General features: G+C 54.9%; 9 protein-coding genes across 9 annotated transcripts; 3 read left to right on the top strand and 6 right to left on the bottom strand.

Moving 5' to 3' along the window:
• Window positions 1-1,324: 1,324 nt before the first annotated feature.
• Window positions 1,325-3,669, bottom strand: CH63R_06501 (Topoisomerase family protein; the record flags this gene model as incomplete). Its single annotated transcript, XM_018301476.1, has 4 exons — window positions 1,325-2,199; window positions 2,269-2,375; window positions 2,430-3,347; window positions 3,407-3,669. The coding sequence occupies 4 exons, from the start codon at window positions 3,667-3,669 to the stop codon at window positions 1,325-1,327; spliced, it is 2,163 nt and encodes a 720-aa protein (XP_018159326.1).
• A 1,075-nt stretch (window positions 3,670-4,744) lies between these two features.
• On the top strand, window positions 4,745-6,166 carry CH63R_06500 (F-box domain-containing protein; the record flags this gene model as incomplete). Its single annotated transcript, XM_018301475.1, has 1 exon — window positions 4,745-6,166. The coding sequence occupies one exon, from the start codon at window positions 4,745-4,747 to the stop codon at window positions 6,164-6,166; it is 1,422 nt and encodes a 473-aa protein (XP_018159325.1).
• A 1,465-nt stretch (window positions 6,167-7,631) lies between these two features.
• On the top strand, window positions 7,632-12,923 carry CH63R_06499 (ATP-binding cassette sub-family A member 9; the record flags this gene model as incomplete). The annotated part of the gene is made up of 10 exons (XM_018301474.1): window positions 7,632-8,502; window positions 8,567-9,310; window positions 9,377-9,630; window positions 9,680-10,777; window positions 10,856-10,888; window positions 10,940-11,308; window positions 11,365-11,992; window positions 12,024-12,227; window positions 12,282-12,397; window positions 12,468-12,923. The coding sequence occupies 10 exons, from the start codon at window positions 7,632-7,634 to the stop codon at window positions 12,921-12,923; spliced, it is 4,773 nt and encodes a 1,590-aa protein (XP_018159324.1).
• A 2,364-nt stretch (window positions 12,924-15,287) lies between these two features.
• CH63R_06498 (Mitochondrial import inner membrane translocase subunit tim16) lies at window positions 15,288-15,827 on the bottom strand (the record flags this gene model as incomplete). Its single annotated transcript, XM_018301473.1, has 2 exons — window positions 15,288-15,710; window positions 15,825-15,827. The coding sequence occupies 2 exons, from the start codon at window positions 15,825-15,827 to the stop codon at window positions 15,288-15,290; spliced, it is 426 nt and encodes a 141-aa protein (XP_018159323.1).
• Window positions 15,828-16,798: 971 nt separating this feature from the next.
• On the bottom strand, window positions 16,799-18,150 carry CH63R_06497 (Pectate lyase L; the record flags this gene model as incomplete). Its single annotated transcript, XM_018301472.1, has 3 exons — window positions 16,799-17,333; window positions 17,434-17,735; window positions 17,815-18,150. 3 exons carry the CDS (start codon window positions 18,148-18,150, stop codon window positions 16,799-16,801), a joined length of 1,173 nt encoding a protein of 390 aa, XP_018159322.1.
• A 1,973-nt stretch (window positions 18,151-20,123) lies between these two features.
• CH63R_06496 (Yip1 domain-containing protein) lies at window positions 20,124-21,247 on the top strand (the record flags this gene model as incomplete). Its single annotated transcript, XM_018301471.1, has 2 exons — window positions 20,124-20,462; window positions 20,603-21,247. 2 exons carry the CDS (start codon window positions 20,124-20,126, stop codon window positions 21,245-21,247), a joined length of 984 nt encoding a protein of 327 aa, XP_018159321.1.
• A 1,041-nt stretch (window positions 21,248-22,288) lies between these two features.
• Window positions 22,289-24,452, bottom strand: CH63R_06495 (Ran exchange factor Prp20/Pim1; the record flags this gene model as incomplete). The annotated part of the gene is made up of 3 exons (XM_018301470.1): window positions 22,289-22,590; window positions 22,648-23,245; window positions 23,295-24,452. The coding sequence occupies 3 exons, from the start codon at window positions 24,450-24,452 to the stop codon at window positions 22,289-22,291; spliced, it is 2,058 nt and encodes a 685-aa protein (XP_018159320.1).
• Window positions 24,453-25,814: 1,362 nt separating this feature from the next.
• On the bottom strand, window positions 25,815-26,132 carry CH63R_06494 (uncharacterized protein; the record flags this gene model as incomplete). The annotated part of the gene is made up of 1 exon (XM_018301469.1): window positions 25,815-26,132. The coding sequence occupies one exon, from the start codon at window positions 26,130-26,132 to the stop codon at window positions 25,815-25,817; it is 318 nt and encodes a 105-aa protein (XP_018159319.1).
• Window positions 26,133-26,634: 502 nt separating this feature from the next.
• CH63R_06493 (Copper resistance protein crd2) lies at window positions 26,635-27,196 on the bottom strand (the record flags this gene model as incomplete). The annotated part of the gene is made up of 3 exons (XM_018301468.1): window positions 26,635-26,714; window positions 26,770-26,967; window positions 27,142-27,196. 3 exons carry the CDS (start codon window positions 27,194-27,196, stop codon window positions 26,635-26,637), a joined length of 333 nt encoding a protein of 110 aa, XP_018159318.1.
• Window positions 27,197-27,615: the final 419 nt, after the last annotated feature.

Genomic DNA, 27,615 nt, shown 5'->3' with positions numbered 1-27,615 from the left:
AGATGGGCCCAGGTCGAGCCTTCGAAGAGATGGTCTGCGGAACTTCCAGAAGTTCACGGACCTACCTGCATGGGCCAAATGGCACGTGAAGGTACAAGGGTAGGTGCCAGAACACGATGACCCCTTCGCCTATCCGTTCCGTCGGGAGCACTTTGCTCGGGGAGAGGCGGGATCAACTCGGTTGTCATCAGAGACACATGAGGCTGTACGGAGCCACTCTCGGCAGGAAAGGGGAGCCCGCTGTACTTGATTCACTCATGTCTGCCCCCTGTGTCCAAGCTCGTGCTCATGCTCAGATGAGGTTGAGATACGTAGTCAAGGCAGTCCGGTCCCTCTCAAGTTCGCACGGGCACGATGCTCATATATGAGACGGCAGATGGCTCCCCCTCTCTCTCTCCCGCTTTTCATTCGTAGCACCCTTCATCTTGCCTCTTCACTTGCCGTTCCCTCTCCGCACCCGTGCCCGAGGCACAGTATGCGATGAGAAAAGCCACCAGCACCCCGAAGAGCACTGGCTTGGAGAGTGTTTATTTGGTTGTGCGAGTCCTTGTACCGGGCCCAAGCATCCCACGATCTCGGGGCTGCGAGGACCCCCCTCGTCGCTGTGCAGCCATCTCGCGAAAGAGGGCTGCATGATATCTGTGACTGATCAGCGTAAAACCAAAAAGTAGGCCAAGCGTCGAGAGCCGCCAGGGCCACGGCAGGCGGGCAGACAGGGCAGCTCATGCTTGGATTGCATCCCGCCCCTGATGAAACGGCAACACTGCATCGGTTAGCTAGCAGCGTGTAAGCAGTGATATGAAGAAAAAAAGTCCATGTTCATTTGAGAGACGCCCACTAGGGCTGGGCCCGATGCTGTGGTAGCTGGTGCAGAGATTTGAGAAGGGGGCGGCTGTGTGGCGAGATACGCGCACGACGCGGAAGAGACCGGGCCTGTAATGTCAATCCTCGTGGCCGCCCCAAACCCTCCACGTTTTATCATACAACTCGTTTCGGACGACAAAAATGAAAAATGAACACAAAACAAAGTGATAACTTGAAAAATAAAGCCCAAGTTCGGCTCGACGGCTCAACCCCGAGTCCGATGACAAGGGAAAATGGTGGAGTGGGTATCGTATGAAAGAAATAGCCGCCTCTCCTTGACTCCGTCTCCAAGCTGGAGCTTTGCTGCTTCCTCCCCTTTAAGCAATGAAAGCAATGGTTCCGGTACCCTGAGATAATTCGTTTCCTTCCGACGGATCATGTCAAGTCCACAGACTCCCTGTGTCAATAGTTTGGACGGCGATCTCGGACAATCTCACACAAGACTGATGATACTGCTTCGTTATCTGGCGTCGTACAACTTGCGAAGATGCGCGCGTTGAAGACGGAATGAAGAGTAGTTGCCGGCGTAGATGGTCTCGAGAATGCTGGCAGATCTCTTGACGCGGGAGCTCTGCTGGGTAAGCTCGTTGATTCTCTGCTTCAACATGCTGTGGGCGATGCTGAACTCTTCCAGGATTCGGCCGGCATTGCTGGAGCCGCCAGAGATGTCGTTGGCAGGGTTGTTAGGATCAATGACGGAAATTCGATCTGTGTTCTTGTACACGACTTCACGGACGCGGGCCTGCAGTTCAAGCTTGGTTAAAAAAGAGCCATCAACAAGTCCAATAGGTTGAAAAAGTACCTTGTGCATGTACCCCGGGGGCTTCATACGGATTGCCGTGTTGACATAGTCGAACCTGTTTCCATAAAGATCGAAGAACTCCATGAGCATCTCACCGAGGTGGTGCTCAGGAATGAGGTTACGGCTCTGGACCTGGGGCATGAGCTGCAGCATGCTGACAACCATACAGGTCACGGTGAAGCTACCAATGCCTCCGTTGACGGGCTCGTTCAAGCCACGCATGGCGAGGAAGTGCTTGATCATGGTGACGAGGATGGGCATGGCCGGGAACTGTTCCTTCCACTCAGCGAACGTCTTGACAGCTTGAGGACCATCAAGGCGGTCGAACGAGATGTCGACTCTGAGGCCAGTGATGCTGTCGATGTACTTCACAAGAGGCACCTTGGCGCTGGCAATGAACTCCATACTGTTGTAGTGGGTGATCTTCTTTTGGGAGAGGAACTTGCCAAATGCTCTGAGCGCCCTGATGCCGAAAAAGTTTGAATGGGCGCCATTAAGCCAACTCTGCGCACAGACAACCAAGTCCATGTCGGCTGTAGGTAAATACAAGCCCGACATGTAAGACCCAAAGGGTCGTACGTCACAGTCCCTATAGAACTGACTTGTTCTGAGGGATCTGCGGAGTCGCTCCACAAGCTGGGTTCGCATCTCGTGTTCGAAGTCGCGGGGTCGGACAACCTCGTAGAAGTCGACAATCTCCTTGTGAAGCCTGTGGAAGATTAGATGCGGTGTCGGGCCAGAGACAAAATTCGTCCCAACTCACCAGACGCTCATGTCAGAAGTCTTGGAATGATCGGCTTGGATCCAGGGGGTGGGGTCCTCGTCCTTGGTGACCTGCCACTCTGGCAAGATAGCGCCGCCGACAGGCATCCTGTTAACCTTCTTCAGAGGACCGTACGTAGGAGGCTTGATGTGGTCGTCAGCGGTGCGCTTCCGCGAGCCTAAAGCGTCGTCGGCCACGAGGGGCTTAGGCGGCAGGCTTGAGGGCTTATTGGCGGGCGTAGAAGGTGCTGTCGAGGCGGCCGATGCGTTGGGGGCAGGTCGGCTGTCGCGATCTGCGCGGGGTCCAGAAGGAGGCTCTCTAGCGATGTCGTGAGACGCCTGCGCAGGGGGTGCAGGATGAGGCGGCGGAGGAGGAGGAGGAGAGGGGGGAGAGGGTGGTTCGGACGGCGGGAGGATAATTTCTTCTTCTTCGTCGGCGTTGCCGTTGTCGTTGCCGCCAGGTTCGTCGAGATCGAATGAAATGAACTCTTCTGCTTCTGTGCTGGCAGCGAGTTTGTCGGCGGCAGTCTCGTCCACTCGCGCCTTCCGAATCATCTTCACCATATCCTTCTTTTTACGCTCGGCAGCATCGGGCGGGGGCAAGGCCGTGTACGGGTCGGGATTGGACCACTTGGGAATGCTGTTGCCCGATTCATCGTTGCCCGAGCGGCGGGCGCGCTTGGTGGAAGGCTCGCCCGATTCACCGTCCGAGTTGTCAGAAATTTCCATATCAGCCTCTTCGTCATCCGACAGCTCGTCAACATCTCTATAGACTATGCCGCCATCGCCCTCGGCGACCAGGTTCTCGTCGTCGACGCCATCGCGACGGGCGCGCAAGAGCTCGCGCTCGGCCGGGATGATCTTCTGATATGCGCCTCGTCCGCGACCACGAAAGGGTCCGCCACGGGCGCGTCCAGCCCTTCGCCGGTCATTACCCTGATAGGGACGATATGAATCTCCTGTGGCGGCCTCGCCTACGCCAGTGGGCTTCTCCATCCGAAAGGTGAAGTCGCCTTGGGGTGGGCGGGTATCGGGTCTGTAGCCATCGAAGGCTCCGGATCTGCGGCCTGCATGGGCTCCTTTGTAAGAATCATAATGGTTGAGACGCCGTGGAGGGGATCGCGATCTGCTAGAACGGCGATGTCGCAGGTACTCACGGTCCTCAGGCCACGGATTGCGCCAGGTGTCTCCAGCTCCAGGTGGTGGCGGATGATGGGATGGGCGCGAATCGTAGCGGCCATGGTTACGATTGTCTCTTGAGTTGTTGTGGCTGCCATTGCCTCTGCGAGGCGGATACGAGGGTCTGTATGAGCTCATCGTGGGCGCGTTGTGCTGTGGATCCTGGTGTTGACGCGTTGAGAATGCCGCAAGCCCCAAGTAATTGAGTTAAAATTCGGGTGGCCGACGTCAAGGACAAAGAATTCCCGCGCACCCTGTGCCTATCGATAAAGCAGAATGCACGTGATGCTCTTATCGGTAGTGGGGGTGTCTGTGACGTCGTGTCACTAGTACCGCCCCACTTGTGTGTTTTCAGCAAGTCTTGTTACACAGTAGTTGGGCAGTCCCAATTAAGTCAGTATGCACAAAGCAGGTGAGAACGCGTGCGAATACCTTTCAAGTCAACGCTATACAGCGCACAGAAGACTTGAAGTGCCCAAAGTCTCTGCAAAGCATACAGCCTAGGACGAAGCTTGCAGTGCTGTAGTCCCTGGACGGTTGCCAAGCCTCTTGGCTGAGCAAGGCCAATATGTCCTTTCTCCAACGGCCATCTGTTCTGTGCTCCCATGACATCTGATTCGACAAATCTGGGCCTAGCTGTACAGGTAAAGCTGGGTGTGCAATAAAAACAAAAACCAAGACACTGAACCACTGTGAATAGCCTCAATTCACCTAGTTCAAACAGATATCCAACCTCTTGTGTTACCGACAGTGTTTAAACAGACATAGCCAATACTTCGGATACACAAATTGCTTTGGCTCACCTTCACTCCTATTAATATCATCTGTGTGCCCAGTACATTACTCAAAGCCCACCACATTAGCCTTATTTCGCCCATACATCGAAGTGGCGATTCGCAAATTTCCAGGCATGTTAAGCTTTATCGAATACGTATCTTCAACTTCAGCTAAGCCACACGATGAGTCCCCCAATAACCTGGACAGGTAAAAGTCTCCGAAGCCGCCCGCCAAAATCAGAAATTCCTCTTTGCGTGCAATCTTGAGCTTTCAAGCTTTTACACCGCTACATACCAAATCCCATCCCATCTCGAGATCTCAACATACCGACTCCCTATCACGATCATTAAAAGGGGAAATATGAAGCTACGTTCAAAGACTACGTACTCGCTGGACGACGTCAACAGTAATCTTCATTGGGCAACCCTGCCGGCGGAGATTCGACTGATGATTTTGAAGGAGCTTGAGGGGGGAAATGGACGACATGATTTTTCATGCTGGACAAGGGTTTCCTGGGAATGGCAAGCCTTCTTCGAACCGCAAAATTTCCAAGACCTGAAGCTTCAATTTCCCGGTTTCGATATCGATGATTTGAACTCAATTGTCTACGGCTACCGAAGAAATCTCGTCAAGAAGATCTCGCTTCATGTGAGAACTGAGGAGTACGACACTACCAATAAGTTCGACGAACCGGAAACCAAGGATACGATCAAGGCAAACAATAAGCTCTTCTCTCAGGCTCTGAAGAAAATGTTCTGTTCTCTTTCGACATGGGTCCATGATTCGTCCACAGGAGGTATTGGATTCAAGTTGAGCGCGAGCTCCCCTAGCGATGTAGATCACCCCTGGAAGCACCGCCTCGAGCCGACTCAATATGATCGAAGCCGTATACACTCCTTGAACTCCAAACGGCGTCTTCTCGGCAACTTACTAGACCTCAGCTCCGGTTCTCTCAAGCTCGCACAGGTCCCCATTATCAGATGCTTCTCAGTAAACCAACATTGTTATAGAAGTCTGTCGAGGGCGGCACTAGCGAAGATTCTTTCCAGCCTGTGCTGTCTCCAAAGCATCAACTACGAGCCGTGGCACGCAATCGGTCGTACAGGACACTTTCCACGCGACGAGGCGATCATCATGTTGCTAGAACGTGTGAGCGAATATGCCACGGTCAAATCAGTGCATCTTTGGGAGGCGCAATCTCCAATGCATAGAAACCCGCGATTTCTCAGGTCTGTCAACGACGGCCTCATATTGGCGGCGGTCAATGCAAGTTACAACCTTCGATACTTTACTCTCTGTCACGCCATCGATGCGAAAGACTTTTTCCAGAATGTGTCGAGGGACGTGTCAGGGGAGCCCGCCGAGGCATCAAGTGGTCTCCGCGGCTGGCCAGCCCTCAGTCACCTAGCCTTGACGACACATATTGGAGATCTGACTTCCAGCCCGACGACTTTGAAACGCCTGCTTCTGGAGGCAAGTCAAGCTGCTATGCGTATGCCTCAACTGGAAGTAATGGAAATATGGGCCCCGGGAGCTGGTGAGGGTTTTATCTTCAGATATGAAGTTCGAAAAGACTTGGCGCTGCTCACTGTGGTGGCATCATGGCAGCTCGCATTAAGCAAGGAGGTCGTGAAATCATGGAAAATAGTGGCATCTCACTGGGCGCCACGTGAGTTCACCCACCAGATGAGGCTGGCGGGGTCGGAGACTACGACATCGAGCTCACCATTCGCCTATTGTCGTAAATTGCGACTGAGAAAGCTACTCAGGGAGTGGAGATGACTGCTAAGGCTCGTCGAGATAAGTATACAAGCGTATGGCCAGCTTCTGGACATGAATGAACTTTAAGCACGCATATCGAGTCTCTCGGTTTCCAATGAACTGAATACGAATTACTAAATCGCAACTGGTTCGAACACCTCTGAAGTTTGGGCTAACTTGCTATCTACAGTCAATTAACTTATCATTAAGTCATTCTTTACCCGCCCGCGGGTCGACCTCCCTGTGGTGGGCGGGGGAAGCCCCTGGGGGTGATGACCCAGGGGGCGAAAGGGCCCATTCCTACTGGTATCGCTGAGGGAATCTCGGGTATCCAAAATCATCGGAAAAGTCTACACATCAAGTGACGAATCGATACTTCGCCGGCGAGAGAGAGAGTAATGCTTTTCAGGAGCAGAGAGCATCACTCCATTCGCAGCTCTGCCATGTTGGTGCGGACTCGGCTAGCCTCTCAGCTGTCGACCTATCCTTTGACATTGGCAGAGTCTCCGCCAAGGGCTTCCTGTCCACACTTCCGGCACACCGAAACCAGAGTTTTCTTCATGTCAATGATCATGTTCTGGGGCTAAGGCGCTATGGAAGGTCAAGTTGTGGGCAGGGCCGCTCTGTTCACTCCGGTCGTCATCGGCGCTTAGGAGCACGCATTGGCGACTCGCAGGGTTGCTTTTGTGTGGTAGCCCATTTTTGTGCTGGTCTCTCGCCCCTCTCTTGTTCCATTCCTCCTGAGAATCATACTCGTTCCAGACTGGAGGCTGTACTGGACACGGGCTCTATTTTTGAGACCGCGCTGGGAAGCCGGGAAATACCTTGGGGCGACTGAACTGTAGCAACCGATGGGATGGATGCAACAAAGCACGGTTGCTGTTGCGATCTTCCTCGCCTTCGCAGGGTGGTCTACGCCACACTGTTCACAACTCTCGTCTCATCTAAAATGAAGAATCGAGATAAACCAAGGTAAAAAAAACCGCTAAAAGGTCTTCTACCGGAGGGTTGTAGTGTGAGCTAGTCATGGCATCCCACCGGCAAGCAGACGTAGGGATCCCTGTTTCAGGCTATGTAGTTACTTCGCATTCTAGGCAGCCGGATTAAAGAATTGGGCCCGTCCTTCTAGCAGCCAGTCAAGCGCGGCGCAATGTAGCTGCCTGCTGGACTAATCGACGCCGAGACACCACACGAGATGAGCTAGCCGCTCGAACCCAAGCGGGATTGGCTTTCCTGGGCTAAGAGCAATGCCTCTCAAAGACCACTAGGTAAATGCTGGAGCTGAGTGCTGCCCTAGTCATAGTCCTAAAGCCCGAGTTTCAGTTCATCAGAGTTGATCTCCTTGTCAGGAGCAAAGAGCTAGAACCGAATCCTACGTCTTCAGCAACTTGCTGAACCACAAATACCACATCAGGAGTTGTCGATATTCATACGGCATGCTCTCTTGGTCTCTTCAAGTCAATTCACTTCAACGCCATCAGCCACGATGATCTTCTCCGGCACCTTTCTCTGGCTTCGGCAAACCCAGGCCTTGACTAAGAAGATCTTGCTAGTAACTTTGACACGACAATGGCTCTCGACGCTGATCTGCTCCCTGGTCATCCCCATCGTCGTCCTCGCCCTAGCCCTCGGACTCCCAGGTCTCTCCTCACCGAGCAGCAAGTACGGCGTCGGCAGCCCCTCGCCCGCCCAAACACTGTCCGAATCTATCCCGAACGGCGCGAAGCTCTTCTTCATCCAGTCTCCCAACGCAGGAGATGATGTATCTAAGGCGATCAGAGACATCACGGCGCCCCTGGGAAGCAGGGCTCGCGTAGAGTTGCTTCAGAACGAGAGGCAGCTAATGGAGAAATGCCCGACGGACATGAACGGACGTACCGACTGTTTTGCCGCCGTCGTCTTCAACGACTCGCCCCTGAGCAACACCGGTGACGGGCAGTGGAATTATACCATCCGGGTCAGCTCATCCAAGTCCCGCTCAACCTTCGATGTCACCCAGCCCAGCAAGGCCACTGGCAACATGTTCACACCGCTGCAACTCGCCGTCGACCAGGCCATCACGAACTCGACCATCGTCCCCGACACCTACATGTTCACTCGTATATCACAGGACCAGGCAAAAGCGATTAAACGCCGGGCTTCCATCGACATGATACTCGGTGGGCTGGGAATTGTGTGCTTTGCCAGCATGCTCTCTCTTGTATTCCACATTGTCGGCATGATCTCCTCAGAGCGCGAGTCTGGCATGTCGCAACTGATCGATGTGATGGGTGGCGGCGCAGCCTCTGCCCGTGTCTTGAGCTATGTGATCGCATTCGACATCATCTACTTCCCGACTTGGGTCATTTTGGGAGGAAGTATGTTCTCTCCATCGCCTCTCTCTAGTCTAGTCGTCTTCAGACTGCTAATGCATCTACCTAGTCTTCTCAAGTCTCCTTCTCCCGACCTCGAATGCTGGCATCCCGATTCTCTGGCAAGTCCTTACCGGATGGGCTCTAACCAGCGGCTGCGTCTTCGGTGCCACGTTCGCCGTCCGATACTCCGCCATTTACGCCGTTGCTGCTTTGGCCGGCATGGCCATGTTTGCCATGCTCCTCGACAGTCAAGCAGAGCCAATCTCCGCGCTGGTGGCTATCCTCTTTTCTGCCGTCTTCCCCAGTTGCAGCTACATCTTCGTCTTAAACTCCTTGGCCCGATACGAGAAGGCTGGTATTGCAGCAAACATCTACGCCATCCCCCCCACGCCAGGCCTCGCGGTGCATCAGGCAAGTATCGGAACGCTCTGGTCCTGCTTGTGCCTGACTATTGTTGTGTTCCCTCTGGTCGCTATCCTGATCGAAACATTCGTTCATGGAATTAGCACCCGACGGCGCAGCTTCAAGACGGGTTCCAAGGCTGCCGACAGCACAACGGCACTCGAGGTGACCGGCCTTACCAAGACATACCCCCCTTCTATCTGGAGACGGATGTGCTGTTGTTGCTGTGGCAGTTTCCGCCGCTCTTTCACGGCCGTCGACTCCTTGGACTTCACCAGCCAGAAGCAGCAGATCCTTTGTCTCCTGGGCATCAACGGTTCCGGGAAAACAACGACAATGGACTTGATCACGGGAAGACAACGCCCCACGAGTGGGTCGATACGGATCAACGCCTCTGCGTCGCAAATCGGTGAGTCTTGACACTCGCGCCAAGCAATGCTTCCATCGGTCACTACTTCTAACTCTCCGGCAACAGGCTTCTGTCCGCAAAAGAACATACAATGGGAGCAGTTGACAGTCCTGGAACACGCTGCAATCTGGGACCAGATAAAGGGAGGATCTGCCACTCGGGCGCAGCTTGAACAACTTGTCGAATCGTGCGATCTGAGTCTCAAGATGAATAGCCAAGTCGGGACACTCAGTGGAGGTCAGAAGCGTAAGGTTCAGCTGACATGCATGCTCGCTGGTGGAAGCTCGGTCTGTCTCATGGACGAGGTGACGACCGGCATGGTAAGCCTCCCATCGTTGCCCTCTACTGTTCGCGACTAACCATCGACAGGATCCCGTTTCACGTCGGGCCATCTGGAATATTGTCCTCGCCGAGCGCTCCAAGCGATCCATCATTCTGACGACACATTTCCTCGACGAATGCGAGGTCCTTGCCGACCAGGTCGTCGTCGTTTCCCGCGGCCACCTGAAATGCCAGGGCTCCCCGGCGGAACTGAAGAACACTTACGGAGGAGGATACCGTGTACATGTGCCTCAGATCGAGAACGTGCCCCGGTCCCAGTATCCGTCAGTGGTATATCAAGGGCAGACTGTCTTCAACACCCCTGACTCGACATCGGCGACCCATCTGCTGTCGTCCCTTGAAGCCGCTGGCCTGTCGGACGTCCTAGTTACCGGACCTACTATCGAGGACGTCTTCCTGAAAGTTGCCAACGAAACCGAAGAACTCGAGAAGAGGAACTCGAACTTTTCCTCAAAGACCGACACAGCGCCCCTCGCCCTCGTCCAGGATGATGGATGGTCCGATGGTGAACTGTCCTCGGGCAACAGGACCAATTTCTTCCAGCAACTCGGCGCCTTGACCATCAAGCGCGTCATGATCTTCCGGAGCAACTTCTGGTGGTACATCCTCGCCATGGTCATTCCCCTGGCTTTTTCGCCGGCGATCACTTCCCTGCTAATGGTTACGGATGGCATTGATACCTACCCATACGTGCCCCCTAAATGTCAGAGCTTTGAACCATCCATCTTTGACGAGCCTTGGTTGGTCGACCTCGCTCAATCAGGTTATACCGATTCGCTCGGCTCGGGGGCCATGTCGATGCTCGTAGGACCACGGTCTGCCCGAGACAGCATGTTCCACACTGTCGACAAGTTCCCCGTTGGAAAGAGATATGGCTCTCAAAGTTTCGATTCCGACTTTGTTTTTCAAGACGGCTTTGAAAACTTCCAGCGGCGTGTACATGACAACGCCTCGACTGTCGCCCCAGGGGCACTCTACATGGGCGACGCGTCGCAGAAGCCCACGATCGCGTACAATCCCGAGCTCGGTTACGACACGCCAGTGTTGATGCAGAACCTCTGGAGCCAGGCAAGGAGCGGCGTTTCTATTGCTGTCCAGCTGGCCTTTTTCAGTAGCTCGGTTCCTGTGAGTCAATATGCCCTGCGACCCTATGCCTCTCCTCACCAATCGGAACGTACCACTAACCGTCGACCGATGATATAGCTTGATGCCGGCAGTGGTCTCATCGCAGCAGTGGTAAGTCACGCTTGCTTGCTTCTCAGTAGAGCTTTACTAATCGCGTAACAGCTCCTCGCATTCCTCCATACCATCTACCCAGCCTTCTTCGCACTCTACCCGGCATATGAGAAGCTACAAAATGTTAGAGCTTTGCAATACTCCAACAGAGTCCGTCCTGGCCCACTATGGATCTCCTACACCATGATCGATATGACCATCGTTATCATCATCGCCGCGTTGGCCACCCTGGCCCTGTCAGCTAATGTGGAGAACTGGTACTTCGCCGGCTACATGTTCCCCGTCTTCTGGCTTTACGGCGTGGCGAGCATGCTTTGGAGCTATATCATCTCTCTCTACGCTAGGTCTGAACTCGCCGCTTTCGGCTTCACCTTCTGTTCCATCATGGTGGCCTTCATTCTTAGCGTCGTTGGATTTTCGGTGAGTTTCTCCGAGTTTAGCGGCCAACGTTGTCCAAGTACACTAACTCCTTTCAGTTGGGTGCAACAAACCCGAACGCCGGAAGCCCAACTCTTGTCTTGGATGCCGTATCCTACTCACTGGGCCTTCTTTTCCCGATCATGAACCTTTTTCGTGCCTTGGCCATCGGCCTCAACGTCTGGCTCGTCGGCTGCCGCGAGTTCAAGCTGGTTACTGATCCCGGCTCCATCAACGCCTACGGCGGCCCGATCATGCTCCTCGTCATCCAGGTTGTCTACCTGTTCCCTCTCCTTCTTTGGCTAGATGGTCAGCACTCTTTTGCTTGGCCGTGGAAGAAGACGAAGCAAGTCACTCCCGAGGAGTCGATGCCGAGTACCGGGCAGGACATCGAGATGAAGACGGTTCGCGCCGAAACTTCCAGCGACGACATACTGAACATACAACATGTTACAAAGTCTTTCGGAAGCAAGCTAGCGGTTGATAATGTGTCTCTAGTAATGGGCGAAAGCTCCGTTCTGGCGCTCCTCGGTCCCAACGGCGCCGGCAAGACCACGCTCACGAACATGATGCGAGGAGACATGGTTCCCGACATGGGTAGCATCTCCGTGCAAGGCGTTGGAGTCCAGAGCGACCCACAGATGGCGAGGGAACACATCGGAGGCATGTTGCTAGACGTCACCCTACGTTTTTATCACAGCGGCTAACATTGTCACAGTCTGTCCGCAGTTCGATGCTCTCGACAAGCTCACCGCAAGGCAGCAGCTGCAGTTTTACGCCCGCATCAAGGGAGTCAAGAACATCAACCGGGATGTTGAGCTCGTCATGAAGAAGGTCGGCCTGACGCCGCACGCTTCTCGCTTGACGCACAAGCTCTCTGGTGGCAACAAGAGGAAGCTCAGTCTCGCCATCGCACTCCTCGGTACGTGCTGATTATCTACGGCTTGGCTCATTCCAACGCTGACGTTACCCCCAGGGAACCCCAAGGTCCTTATTCTAGACGAGCCGAGTTCCGCGATGGACGCTATCGCGAAGCGCGAAATGTGGAAGATGCTCTCCTCCATCACCCCCGGGCGCTCTGTTCTCCTCACCGTAAGCCTGCCTGCTCTTGTAGCCCTAGACATCCCCTCGGATGCAGCATGCTGACCACCCCCGGTACTAGACACACTCCATGGAAGAAGCCGACGAACTCGCTACTCGCGTAGCCATCATGTCCAAGCGCATCCTCGCCATCGGTACGAGTCAGGAACTTCGCAAGCGCTACAGCAACGTCTACGACGTCCACCTCGTTCTCGGCACGGCGCCCGGGTCCACCCGCGGCGAAATGCAGAACGTCGAGTCCTGGGTGCGCGATGTCTTCCCCGAGGCCTCTTTCGACGCCGTGAACCTTGGCGGACAGGTGCGATTTGTCGTACCTGTGGGGACCGGTGTTTCGCGGGATGGGAGGAGTACTGTGAGGCGGTTGATGGAGACGCTGGAACAGCATAAGACGAGCCTCGGACTAGCGCATTATACAGTTGGTATGGGTACCCTGGAGATGGTTTTCTTGAACATCATGCGGGAGAGCGACGTCCCCGAAGGCGAGGAAAAGGTCAAGAAGCCGCTGTGGCGGTGGTGATACTCGAATTATGCTTTCAGCTCTTTCTTATGTAGCGAATCTTAACGTAGCGACAGTCTCCAACCTCTTGATTAAAGAGGGTAGTTATTAAAAAACATACCAGCATGACATATTTCTAATCTGGCAAGGTGGTGCACTGGTGAATGTGATGACCGAAACAAAGCTCCGGGCAGCTTCCATATGATGCTACGCCCTAGATATTGTTGTTCAGGCTCATCTCGTTAAAGTTTAAGCATGAGATCGAACTGTATGGATTTTCGAAGCATGAGAGCTATTGGAAACAAGCTGATAGGAAATGAGGCACAGGGATGGAAGATTCAACAGTGAATCGCCCCTCCATGAAAGTTTACATCGAGACGGAACTTTTGCTTGCTGCCGAATACGGTCACGGAACTCAAGTCATTGTCCATGGACCGAGAGCGACGCCAAAGAACCTTGGCAGCGGCGGAAGCAAGCTGTGGGTAGATGGCAAAAAGAGAAAGAAAAAGGAAAGTTGAAGTAAGAACTCAAGCGTCATCGCCATATCCAGGAGAGGCATCCATGCCCGTAGAAGCCAAACTGCAAAGTGTATAGTTGGGGCAGAGGAAGATAACAGAAAAGAGGGTGGGACCGACATGATCTCCCGCCTGATGATATGGTTTTCGTTGACGAGCAGATCCGAAGGGATGAAGAGGAAGCAGTTGAAAGGTTGGTTGAGGAGATTGGTAGTGAAAATGAAGACGACAACATAGCAACATTGTTATTCTAGATCCCAGATCATGGCAACGAACACAAAGATGGTGACGAAGACACATGGCGTCTCATCTCTTCCGAGCTCTGTTGTAACGGGTCTCGAGGTGATGGCTTGTGTCCCCCAAAGAACCTATGCAGAGACTTGGGTGCGCTTTGTTGATAACTGTGCTCTGGGGAAGCATAGGGATCCACGAAACTGGACGCTGAATGCTCGTCGAGTCCGGCCTGAGCGGCCGTTTAAGTGCTCTCCCGGGTCAGCTGTCGCCTGTGACACACGCAGGCTGAACTGCATCCTTGTCACCTAGACACCAATGACTTATATAACGTGTGCTCATGAGCCTATGTGGATGCGTTTCCAATCTCCCCTAGTTTGCAGTTGGGCGACGAAATGTCCCATGGTGGAGGATTTGGTACGAAGTTGATGCTGCCACAGTGCCATATGTGAGGTTGCTGGGCGCTCTTCGAGTTGACAGGGCTTTGACAGGTATCACACTACCCCCGAACTAAAATCATGTCTTTAAAAACTGTTTGCAACAGGCCTAACCGCATGTTCCAAAGTCCGTTATGAGGCGTGTGTGCACTCCTGCACTCTGCCAAGTCGTGTCCACTTACACGTTGTCAGAAGAGACTTTTCTCAGGGCACGCATACTCCACTGCGGCTCCAGCCCTTGCGCGCAACACGAAATAGACCCATTCCTTGCCGGGTCTCTGCAACAGCTCCTCTCCCCCACCAGGGACAGCAAGCAGCAGCAATTCGCCCAGATCGTCTAGTTGGTTAGGATGATACGTTGTGGTTCTTCTATACAGCGATCCGTGTTGACGGCGGTTCGAATCCGCCTCTGGGCAATTCCCGAGACTGGTCCTTGCGACTAGACTTCCTTTTTGCCTTGGTTTTCCCAGCATTGATTGGTGTTGCTCACTTGTTGTTGCCAGGTTATGTTTCTTGTGTGCAACTCGAGTGCGCGAGTGGGAAGCCGAGGGGAGGGGGCTTGCTGAGGATGGCCGGTCTTCGGAGAGCCGTGGCACATTGCTCGTAGTGCACCAACGACAGTTGCAATCAGCTATCGTTGACCAAGCGTGTATGAAGGGAGTTGCGAGAAGTGATGGAGTTGACACGGGATTTTCAACGTGGTGTCATCTGTACAACAATCTGCCGGAAGTGACCACCAGTAAGTAGTCCAAAGACTTCACTCTTGAGTAGAAAGGCCTGCATTCTCTGAGCTGACCTTCACCCGCGTCTCAGCGGCCCAACTCCTCGCCCCAGCCCCCTTCCCGTGTCTTATAGTACAGTATATTAACACATTTCCGCGAAAGCACCGCCCCTTTTTGTATCGTCTAACCATGCCAGTGCTGGCGGTGCCGCGCCGTGAAACCAAAAACGAGTTCCGTCCCCAGAAACGCCATGCCATGCGGAGTCGAGTGAAGTGTGTTCCAATACAGTTGTTGTGCCCCCCCTAAGGCACCACCTCCTCCCTTTGACGAGCATCCAAGCTCTGCGTCAGCGGATCGCCACCCTCTGGCCTTTCTTCCTTTCGTCCAACGATTCGAGTGTGTTCGTATGTCGATAGGTCAGCCGGCCACATCAGTCGGCCGTCCAGCCGGCTGCGCGGTGCAGCCACCCTCGCCCACCGCTCACCGGTCCTTGTAGATCTTGGGCTTGAACCCCTCCTTCGTTTCAGTCTCGACCTCCTCTTTCTCGACCAGTGGCCCAATCTCCTTCTCCAACCTCTCTCTCGCGCGCAAGACCTTGCTCTGCAGGTAGAAGCTGCCGCCCTTCTTAGGGTCGTTGGCGTCAAAGAGCTTCTTGAAGCGTTCCATGACGTCGCCCGCGCTCTTGGAGCCGTCCTTGGGCGTCTCGACGTCGAGGATCTTGCAGGCCTCGTCAAGCGTCATGCCCGAAGACAGGTTGCCCTTGGCGCCCGCGCCCGCGGTGCCGTTCTTGACCTGCGCGCGCTGGTACTCGGACGAGGCCTGGGCCTGCTTGTAGGCAGCGGCAAAGGAGCGGCCGACAATGCGGGTGCCAACGAAGAGGACTTGGGTGATGAGGCGGTAGGCCTGCGATGGGGAGACGTGTCAGTTGAGAGGAGCTTGGATGAGGGCGAGGGACAGCGGAGAGCTTCGGTGGCGCATCGCATCACATAGGAGGGGGGGCAAAGCCAGGAGACTCACCATGTTTGCGGTTTATTAGAAGGCAGCCTACGAGAAAAAATTACAGATACAGATGGAGAGGGGGGTATAGAATCGAAATCTCGTTTGTCGCGCGGTCTGGGATATCCAGGATGCGATGTCGCGCGTTGATGGCTGGCTTGTTGCGGAGGACCGGGTGGGCGCTGAGTTGGCTCGCAATCCAGAAAATTCCAATTCACGATCGGGAGTTTGCCGACGAGAAATTCCGAGCTCATCCAGCGGCTGTTCGGAGGGGCGAGTTTGCCCGTAAGCCGAGAGAACCTTTTGTGGGTCTTACTGACTCATCTTGCCTGGGAACAGCGTGCCAGCTATTACCAGCTGGTCGCGCCCGTCGGACAGTATGTACGCCTTCGCTCATTTCCTCTACCCACATAATAATTTTAGTTAGGCTGGTAGCTTGCATGGTTACACACCCTCCCCTTGCAAACAATATGAACCATCGTCGCGGCGCGGGTCCGGATTTGAGTTTGAGTCGATCAGGGAAAATTTCCGCAACGCCTGTGCTTTCCCTACCGTGCTCAACGACACGTCAAACAAATGTTTATGTACTCTATTTTTACAGCAAGTCCCCGTTCCGCACTTGCATGCACGTCTCGGCTCCTCCAACACAAACGGCACCACAACTCGTTGCCCATGGACCCTTGCACGGCGGCCGCCCTTGATTGATGGGTTCACGATGGTTACATCGCCGTCACTAGCGTAACTGGCTATCAGTCAACAAGCACGGCCCATGTCACGAGCTCGTCCGTCTGGCTTCGGTAAACAAGCAGCAACAATGGTTCCTCGGCAACTTGCCATTCATGCACCGCAACAAAGATAGTAAGTGACCCCGATGAAAGATATGTACCGGTTGGATTATGTACCCTGCTCTTTGGCAGTGCTAAATATGTACAGGAGAACTGTTTCACGGGACTACGCAACTTGTACCATGACCCAGGCCCAACATCACACTCTCTCTAAGACCAAGTGGTGGTGGCGCCGATGGCCTCGCCCGAGGTGGGGATCAGGAAGTTGCTCGCGACGATCTTGCCGTTGGCCTGGCGTGCGCCCTTGACGAGGCTGACGTCGACGCTCTTGAAGCTCGAATCGGACCATGTGGCGCTGCCGTCCCAAGAGTTGCCGCTGCTGCTGGTGCCGCTGACGAACGACGTCTGGCCCGACTTGGCTGTTGTCTTGGAGTTGGATGCCGCGATGTTGCTCTTGAGCGTCGACTTGGTCGTGATGGTCTGGAAGCCCACCGCGCCGTTGTTCCACGCCGTGTTGCGCGAGAACTGGAAGTTGCCCGGCTGCTTGTTGTCCGTGAAGCCCTTGGCCGCGTTGTTGAAGGCGATGCTGTTGGTGATGACGTGGTTGGCCGACGCGATGTCGGCGGCGTCGCCACCGCCCAGCTTGAATCCGTTTCCGTCTCCCTGGAAGTCGCTGAAACCCCATCGGTTGACGCCATTGCCCCAGGAAATGGTGTCCATGATGGTGACGGGCGACTTGAACTCCCTGTTGTTGTATTGTGGTTAGCCGTGGTTGACATTTGTGGTGATGTTGATGAAGTGTGATGAAGGCGGAAGGAGCGAAAGTCGAACAAGAGAAGACTTACCAAAGGTCAAGACCGTCATCGACGTTCTCCCAAAGACGGGCACCCTTGAGGATGTTGCCCGTGCCGGAGCCCTCCTTGCAGGCGAAGCCGTCAGCGCTCTCGCCGTTCTTGCGAGGGTCGCGGTTGCGGTACGAGTCGAGGTAGATGACCTGGTTGTTGCTCAAGGAACCCTGCATCTGGAAGCCCGTCTCGTAGTTGTCGTGGGTGACGATACGCTCGAAGTAGTTGTTGGAGCCGTCGCGAAGGTAAACGCCGTAGGGGCCGTTGATGATGGTGAGCTTGTAGAACTTCCAGTAGTTGGCCTTTACGAGGGTAGTGTTAGTGGAAGGCTTCTTTCCATGAGCAGTGCGAGTCTTGACTTGCCTTCTCAATATGAAGGACGCCGCGGTCGGCGTTGGCGAGGGACGCATCGAGGGCGGCAGGGGTTCCGGGCAGTGCCTCTCCGTCGATGACAACAGCCTCGTTGTTGTAGGCCGTCAGGGTGTAGGGCTTGGCGGCGGTACCGCTCTTGGTGATCTTGATGTTGGTTGTGGGCGAGTAGGTGCCGGCACGGAGGTAGATGGTGTCACCAGCAACAGCCTTGTCGACGGCGAGCTGGATCGACTTGAGAGGGGCGGCGAGAGTGCCGGCAGCACTGTCAGAGCCCGTGGGAGCGACGTAGAGGTCGGCGGCTAGGACAACTGGAAGGATGGCGAGGAGAAACCTGTAAAGACCCATGATTGCTGCTGAAAGAGAAAGAGATACCAAGATGCAGTATGAGCAAAGGTAGAAGAAGTAAAGGAGAGACTGCAGCGGTGAAAGGAATGGTTCGAGAATAATAGAAACAACAGTCTGCCGTTTAGCCGGCTGCCTGCAAGCTTAAATACAAAGCTTCGCATCATGAACAAGGAGTGCCTCGTCTTCGACACCTCCTTCGAGGTCCTCCTCGGCCTGGGCCCTGCTGCCGAGCAAGGTCTAGACAAGCATCCCGAGTTATGATCTAGTAACCAGCTGCCGTCCAAGGTCACCGCATTCTATCTGACACCATCACCGTCCCCCCTTGTTTAATTGGGGTTGAAGACGGAACCGTCCTCCCGTTGGTGGAAAACAATCTCCACAGCCGTTAGCACCTCATTGATGGAGGCTTGGCCGCAAGGTAGGATCCATCGACCATCTCCGTTGGAATAAAAATCCCGGCAATCCAGAGATTCCAGGGAACAGCTGACGGGAGGGGTCCCCTGGATTCCTGGCTGTGATGTCGTAAACGGGAACAGTTTTTGGAGAAGGCAATAGTACACGCGCTCCAAAGGGCCACAAATGAGCATATTGCACCCCACGGAAAAGTCCATCGGCCCCTTCTCGGATTCCATCGCCCGGAGAATCTCAGTCCACCACCTCTGCGGATAGCATCCGCACACAGACTCGATGGTACGTCGACTAGGGGCTTTAAATCAGTATAAGCCAGCGCACGACTCAGGGTGCCGCAAGGGTGTAAACACACGATGGCCGGCTTTTCGACTGAAGTAGGACCGAAGGCGATGTTTCCATTAATCGATGAGGCGAACCACACAGAAATGATGCAAACACCAAAAGACTCACCTCACAACCATCTCCGAGTCTTCAGTCCTAGACCTTTGCTCAGACTCTGCGCATATCGCACGGGTGAGTGGAGATGTTGCAAAGCCCACCGCTTGCTGCTCACTGCCGTCGGGGCTTGGCGGAGTCTCCTCGTGGCAATGTGCCGATACGATGGGCTCGATAGGGGAATATTTCAATTTCTCCAGTCACAGGAAAGCCGGAGAAGAGCGCAGCAAACTGCCGCAGACGCCCGGGAGTTTGGTCCTGTGGACTGTCCCAGACAGGCGAGAGAGCCTGTACCCCGGACAAAGCAGAAAACTGGAGCAGGCACTTGCCTCTTTGAGCAAGACAGCGGGCAGAAATTCGCGCTTCGTTTGACGCTAGGTGCAAGAGGGACATGACGCCGTTGTGCTTGATTCCTTTGATAATTTTGATCGAGGCCGGCTTTTGCAAGCGAGAAAAACCTCGGGGGGTTGCGTGCCTGCAAGCTTGTCACATACTGTTTGATGAACAGTTCGTCTTATGGCTGCAGTTGCATAAAATGATGATTCGCTCAAGATGGGGAAACCTGGAATGCTGTACAAGGAAACTGTCGCTGACTAAGAATCTTATCGATAAGATGGCATGGATGGAATTTATCGTTATCGTTATCGAGAGAGGCCACCGATAAAGTCAATCGATAAGCCTCCTTGTCGATAGCTCGTGCCTGACTAGCTCTGCTTATGTGCCTTTCATCTCAGGCACCAGCATGTCTTCAGGTCCCACTATGCAGCTCCTGCCCCGACTGACGTGGTGAACGTCGAAAGAAGCTACATCTCCAACATCGCAAGCCTGGGTACAACCTGTCCTCACCCACGCCAACCAGCGCCGCCTCGCAACCCCCCCTTGGCGCATAACGGCTCTTGAGCCCTCCATCCGCGGACGCTCTTCATTCTGTTCGGAATCTTCATCAGAATCGATATCTACCACCCTTGAAGCCTTCAGAACCCCCACCCCCCTTGAGAGCGGTTCCCCTTCCACCCCCGAAAGCGACCCCCGAAGTGGAGATACGGCACAAGGCAGGAAATCGAACAACCTCAAGTTATACCGACCGCCGAACACACAGAAGTCTCGACTGCACCCATCCCACTACAATGTCGAACTACTACCCCCAACAATCGTACGGCCCCGGCCCGGGAACCGGCGCCCAGAACCTCCAATTCTACCCCTCCTCATACTCCCCCGCCGACGCCGTCTCGGGCCACGCGACCCCACAACAAGCCTCGTACGGCTACGGAGGTCAACCCTCCGCCGGACAGTTCGGCGGCAGCGCCGCCGCCGCCTTTGGCGCCCCTCCAGGCGTCTCGGGTCGCATGGGCGAGCAGGGCGGCCTGCGCACCGGGTGGCTCGCCGCCTTCTCGACCGAAGGCTACGATGGCGAGCCGCCCTTGCTCGAGGAGCTGGGCGTTAACTTTGGGCATATTCGAGCAAAGGTGCGATACGTTCCCCTTTCCTCACGTGGCGATGGCTGCGGCAACCTCACCTTCCCTTCCCCTCCCTTGCGGCCACGGCTTTTTAGACATTAAGGCTTCCTCATGCGATGGACACTAACAAACCACTTTCCTCATCGCAGACACTCGCAGTTCTCAACCCGTTCCGTCGCATCGACCAACACCTAATGGACGACAGCGACCTTGCCGGCCCCCTCCTCTCCTTTCTCCTTTACGGTACCTTCCTCCTCTTCGCCGGCAAGGTCCACTTCGGCTACATTTACGGCCTCGCCCTCCTCGGCAGCACGTCACTGCACATCATCCTCTCCCTCATGACTCCGACCGACGCCCACCCTTCGGCCTCGACCCACCAGTCCGCACCCCAGTACGGCGGTCCCGTCGGCGTCGGCGGCGGGTACCCTGGCGGACCCGGCCCCGACGACCACGACCACCCCTCTCGCACCGGCCACTTCTCTGCGACCCTCACCTTCGCCCGCTCCAGCTCCGTGCTCGGCTACTGTCTCCTCCCTCTTGTCGCCACCAGTCTCTTCGGCATCGTCATGCCCATGGACACCCCGCTCGGCATCGTCCTGACCACCATGGCCATCTTGTGGTGCACCTATTCGGCCTCGGCCATGTTCTGCGCCGTTGGCCGCATGAGGGGCATGCGCGGGCTCGTGGCTTACCCTCTGGCACTGTTCTACGTCGGCTTCGGCATCATGGGAATCTTCAGCTCTAGAGGGAGCGGCGGGTCGTTGGCCAAGGCCGCGGCCGGTCTGAAGGGATGAAGAGTCGCAGGGGAGAGTAAGATGGGAAAATCACATTACTAGCACAGACATTGGTACCCTTTGATTCAAGCAGACGAGCGGGCCTAGAGCACCACGTCGGGATAGAAAGTCTCTCCAGCATGCCTTAGCGAGACCAGAGGTTTCGTGTCAAAAAAAGAGGATGGAATTCAACAGGAGCCCAAAAAAGGAGTCATGATACACCGGAAGGAAGGAGGGAGGGAGGGCAGGCAACGGACGATGAGACGCACGCCTGCGGCGAGGAGAGGTCGGGGCATGGATCATGCTTCACATCACTGTACAATAAATAATCATGTTCAGACGAAGCCAGAATAAAACTTTCGAGAATCAACCCCCTCCTACTCCTATTTTCCTTCCTTGTTCTGCTGTTTGAAGAGAGATGAAATATATAGTCCAGGATTCCGCCATCGTCATTCTCCTTGTTGTACACACGAGTGCAAGAGAGGAAAACAACGCACAGGTGGGGGGAAAGAGGCCCGCAGCCAAACGTAGTATTACAAGAGACCATCCATCTCCTCAATAACCAAGAGCCTTACTGTGATGATACACCCCCCGTCGGGCACACGCTAATAGGACGAGGCTTGACGAGCCGGAATCCCCCCGTGGTATCATAAAAAGTCTGACTTTCCTCGAGGCCGTCTCTCATATCCACCAATCCGTCCTGTCCATGCTATGCGGGAGCGTCACTGCAGCTCTCATTGAAGGAAAAGTCTATAAGCCCGCTTCATCGGACACTTGAAAACCCTAAACCCAAAACCAAAATATCGTGCGAATATGCCGTGACAAAGAGGGAAAACGCTCATGCTAAAAAATGAGCCGGGAAAAATGCCTCAACTCTGGAAATGGTGCCGCCACCCGATTGGCTCTCACGTATCCGCGCCCGGATTCCTCTCGTGGCGCCGCTTCCAACTCGTCCATCAAATATGTTCTTGTGTAGACTCAACCAGTCATACCCGCATACTCCCACCAGGGGGCTGTAGAAGCTGTACCGTAATGAACTAGATGATCGCTCGCAAACGAAGCTTAGAACACGGGTCTGAAGCCACCAGTCGCCGGCTGGCTGGCTGCGACTGCTGCGAAACCGTTGACCTTGGGAACATCGGCAACGCCGCCCAAAATGGAGTACTGGCCACCAGCGCCAGCGAAAACAAGCTTCTTGCCACGAACGGCAGTATTGTCAATGGTGGTCGGGGTCTCAATGTCTTCAGTTGTGCCCTGGCCGGTCTGGTAGTTGGCAGAGAAGCCCCAAGAGTGGGCCTCGCCCTTGTTGTCGATGGCAAAGTTGTTGTCGACGCCGGCAGCGACGTAGACACACTTGGCAATGTCTGTAGTGAAACAATTAGCTTGGTTCAGGGCCCAACAGGGGGGGGGACACTACTCACCCTCAACAACAGTCGGCTTAGAGAGGATACGAGGGTTGTTGCTTTCATCCTTAATGACGCTGTCCGCAGGGAGCTCTTCCACGGGAATGCCGACCTGGTTGCCGTCTAGACGACCCCACGTCAGGAGCTTGCCGTCTTCAGTGCAGGCAAGAGAGTGGTGCTCTCCGCCAGCAATCTGCTTAACCTTGTAGTCCTTGAGAGCCTCAACAATCGTGGGTCTCAGGACAACGGCGTCGTCCTCGCCGGCACCCATCTCGATACCGGTTTCAGCAAAGTTGTTCAGACCCCAAGCCCAAACGCGGCCGTCCTTGGCCAAGGCGAAGCTGTGGTAGGACCCGCAGGCGATGCGGTCGACCTTGCCCTTGGGGATGCCCAGGCTCTGAGGAATAAGCGACGAAAGCTTGTTGCGCTCGATGATGCGACGTCCGAGTTGGTTCTGCTGACCGCAGCCCCAAGCAACAACAACACCCTTGTCGTCGAGAGCCAGAATGTGGTTGGAGCCGGCAGCAAGAGCCGTGATGTTCTTGAGAGTGGGAAGGTACTCGGGTGTCTTTTGGATCTGGATCTTGTCGGTGAAACCGAGAATACCATCACTCGACTAAACGTGTTAGTGACGGAACATAGTGTCTGGCTGTCGACCAACTTACTCTGAACGTGCCCCATCCATAGACTCTGCCATCCTCCGTCAGAGCGAAGGTGGCGCTGTCGCTAGCCACAACCTGAGTGAATTTGGCTTCCGGAGCGAAGTGCTCAGCGCCGAGAGCAGTGGGCGTGCTCTCGCGAGGGTTGATGCCCGAATCATCCTCGTCCTCCTCTTCTTCCTCAGCATCGGCATCGCGCAGTCCGCCGTCCCAGTTAGTGTCGCGGCCAAGGGCGCCCTGGTCATTGACGCCCCAGGTGAGGATCTTGTTGTCCTTGGTCAGCGCAGCCACGTGCATGCCGCCGCAGGCAATCTGAACAACACCAACGTCCTTGGCAGAGAGAAGGGGGTTAAGCCTAGGGCGCTTGACATCAACGACCTTCTTGCCGTCAAGCTTCTTGCTGCCGAGACCCAGCTCGCCAGAAGAGCCCTCGCCAAAGACGTAGACGTCAAGGATCTGTGTAGGGGCAGAGTTGATCTTCTTGCCAATCTTGTGGGGATGAGCAGGAGGGGGTTTGGGGGCAGCGGTGACAGTCTTCTTGGTCGCCTTCACAGGCTTCTCGGCCTTGGGCTCCTCGTCGGCAGACTCCGTCGCCTTGGCGGACTCGGTGGCCTGACTGTCGACCTCAGCATCGTCGGTCTTGGACTTCTTCGCCTTGGGCTTCTCGTCCTCTGGCTCTTCTTCGCTAGACTTGCGCTTCTTGCTTGCGGCAGGAGCCTTGGTGTCGGCCTTCTTCGCGGCGGCAGCCTTCTTGGGCTCAGCCTTCTTGACAGCGGCCTTCTTCAAAGGCTTCTTGGTCTTGGACTCATCTTCGGTCTCCTCAGCAGCAGCGGCCTTCTTCTTGGCGGCAGCAGTGGTAGTCTTGGTCTTCTTCGCGGCTGGTTCGACTGCCTTCTTAGCGGTCTTCTTGGTCGCAGGTTTCTCATCCTCCTCGGCGGACTCGTCAGCGGACTCGTCGACCTCGTCCTCTTCCTCAGCGAGCTTGCGCTTGGAGGCGGCGGTCGCGCCGTTAGTAGTCGCGTCCTTCTTCGCGGCGGGCTTCGCAGCAGTCTTCTTTGTCGGCTCAGCAGCCTTCTTCGTCGCAGCGGCAGTGTTGGTAGTAGCCTTCTTAGGCGCGCTGGCCTTGGGCGCAGCGGCCTTTTTGTTCGCGGCCTTGGGAGGCATGGTCGACAGGCGATTGTGATGAATTGGATGATGTTGTGATGATGTGGAGGTCTCGGCGAAGCGAAGCGACGCGCGCGTAACCAGAGAGGATAGCGGGTAGGGAAGAGAAGGGGGTAATTCAGTGATGAAACTGCAAAGGAAGCTGACGTGATGCGAATTGATGTAATTGAGGTGATGAGGTTTTGGAAACAAAAGAATCCGAATGGGTTGAGCGTTATTGTTGTTGATTTTGGGGAGAGGAAGAGAGAAAGAAATTCTTTCGAGGGCAGGCGTGGGTAGAAGAAGTGACGCGACCGGCAGGTGCAGCTTTATTTTCTTGGGCTGCTAGAATTGTGAATCAAGCAGGGATGCCGCTTTGTGGCTCTCAGCGCGGGCTACCTACTAACTAGGTACCTACCTACCTTGCTGTAGGTCCGCTGCTGGGTGGCTACCGAGCTCGCGCACTTAGTGCGATCGGGTGGATATCTGGATACCTAGGTACCTGCGAGGGTCCTTCGCGCCTGGGTGGCCCGAGCTTCCGTTCTCGAAAACCAATCACATCGTTGCGCCGAATCGAGAAGCTACGTTCCCTGGAGGGAGCTCTTGACCGCCCCAGTCGCACCTGCCGTTTTCTTCGCGGCAGAAAAGAGGGCGTGGAGAAGAAACAAAACACCGAAGTACAGGTAAAAGAAAAAAACTGTAAAAAAAAAATCTTGGTCCAGGGAGGGCTTTCCGGTGAGTCGGGGAAATATCGCGTCGTCTGCCGATACCCCCGGAATCTCCACGCCACGAACGAGTCCGCTCTCATTTCTCGTCAATTTGCTCGAAATTGTGCGGAATGCCATTTGCGGCGTCGTGTCCCTTGTCTCTATGTCCTCACCTTTCTGGAATGGCCTGACAATGCCTGCCTGCGTTTTATGCATTGGGAGGTCAGGCAAATCTTTGTGAAACGAACGCGCTTGTTGTGCCTACGAGCTCGACGTGAAAAGCCCAACGTAATACTATTTATTGACTGAGTGGCTGACTGTCTGACTGCCACGACTTAGCTGCACCGCCGCTTCGAGGGTCTCGGGGGGGGGGGGGGGGGTTATTGCAACAATAAATGTCTGCAATAATAACGCCCCCTCCTGCTATACGCCACAGATGAACGAACACCTTCATCATGCTCACATTCTCACTGCAGTCGGTGCAAGGTCACACATGCTGGTGACAGGTGGTTCTGACGCAGCGTGCCAATTAATCGTCGGTTCTGATGTATCGTCGCAAACTAATCAACATTCATAACGCTTGTCGCTAATGTTATCTGGTTGACATCCATGTCCCGCTGTCAAATCTACCTTCGCTCAGCCCGGATGGTATCTCCCATCGCTACCGCAACCCCAACTAACGTTTCTGGCGCTTCGGCTTCCGCCTCGCCACGTTGTGGGGCGCCCTTGCTTGTTGCCTCTGTGGGTTCCCTTGGCTCTCGTGCTTGACTATGTCCGTGTTTTCGTGGGGTTTGCCGATTGTCCCATTCACATCCTCCGCCACAGCTCCGGTTGCGTACATTGCGTCCTCGACTGCTTGCTTGGGCGGTTCGGGCGGGAGTTCTCCGACAACCACGGTGATGTCGGTCGGTGTTGCCGTCTCCTGATACCGCTTCAAGATCCATTCGACAATGAAATCATTCCGAATTCCCATCAAGTTCGCCACCAAGAACATGCCCGTGTAGACTAATGACCAGCAGCTCCGTTTGGCCATCCACCAGACAATGTCCCATCGTGGCCTGCGCCATGAAGTGTGAAAACGCGTCCAGGGGAATGCGACGTAACAATCGAGGGCCAAGACAATTGCGGTATGGAGAGTGACGACGATGACAGCATACTGTAGAGGGCGCTGGACGAAGCTGTACAGATAGCCGAACAGTGCCCCAACGTAGCGGAGGATGGTAATCAAGACGATGGAGAGCGATATCTCAGGCCACGGAAGAAAGTTGAAGAAATTTGTGGAATTTTTGCCAGGTTCATGCCGTTCCTACTGGCCTGAAGCCCCTGGCCAGGGAGAAGTCATGTGATGATGATCCGTCAACGCCGGAAACCCCTCCGCCGAAACCCCCGTCATCGAAAACCCTGCCGCCGAATGATTGAAGAAGTCCATGATGCCCAACGCCTAATGCTTGATGAATGATTGTACGAAAGCTGCCGAAGTCTTGTTGCCACCTAGTTCATCGACGGGTCGTGAAGTCGGTCTCGTGCTCGCTGGGGTTGTAGGATCCGTCGGACGCCTTGTCACACGTGCAGGCGTCTGGAAAGGGTCAGTATAAAGCTCCTAAGAACGCATCAGGAGAATGTGGACGCACTGGCTGGGCGAACGCCGCAAGCGCAGGTCTCGCCGGCAGGCTTGGTGTTCTCGCTAGAGGCGCGATCGCAAGTGCAATCACCGGCCGGGCGGGCGCGGCACGAACAGCGCGGGCCGGCGACGGAGTTCTCTGTAGAGGCCTTGCTGCAAGTGCAGTGAAGGGCAGACTGCTTGCCGCAGGAGCACTTGGCTTGCTGGGCTGAACGAGAAGAAAAATGAGTCAGCTTGTAGTTCTTCTGAATAGATTGTGTTTCTAGCGAACGTGATGTGGATGTATTCCAAGAAGAAGAAGACGAAGAATGCGTTGTTGGAGGTGCAGAGATGGAGAGCCGTGCCGCAGTGAGGGATGGTGTATTAGATGAGGGACACATACCGCAGATACACTCGGCGCTCTTGCCGCAGCAGGTGGAAGCCTTGTCGACGGTCATTTTGAGATTTGGTGGTTGGTTGGTTGGTTGGTGGGAAAGTGAGGTTAACGTTGATGGAGGAAAAGAAGAGGAAGGTGTGGTTGCAGTTGAGTTGAGTGCGATTGTTGGCTTTGTGCTGAATGGAACTGATCTGTCTTGCTGTACTGCAATGTTCCAATCCAGAGGGGGGTGGTCGCAAAGGGGTCCTTTTAAGCAACTACGATGCAGGGACAGAGGGGCCGAGTACCGACGTCACGGCTTCTGCCCACCACTCTGGACAATCCCTGCTCTGTGTCATCGTCTAGTCTCCCATTGGTTGGAGATCTTTCCGGCCAATGATAAGCCACATATTTCCAAGAGCTGGGTGGGCTCCGCATCGTTCCATTCCATGGCCAGATCCTGATGTGTCAGCCCATCTCCAGTTACATGACATGCGCCTC

This window comes from Colletotrichum higginsianum, chromosome 4 (assembly GCF_001672515.1).
Source record: "Colletotrichum higginsianum IMI 349063 chromosome 4, whole genome shotgun sequence".
In the NCBI taxonomy this organism is placed as follows: domain Eukaryota; kingdom Fungi; phylum Ascomycota; class Sordariomycetes; order Glomerellales; family Glomerellaceae; genus Colletotrichum; species Colletotrichum higginsianum.
The sequence above is the reverse complement of the archived record's forward strand: the minus strand, read 5'-3'. Positions and strand labels throughout refer to the sequence as shown.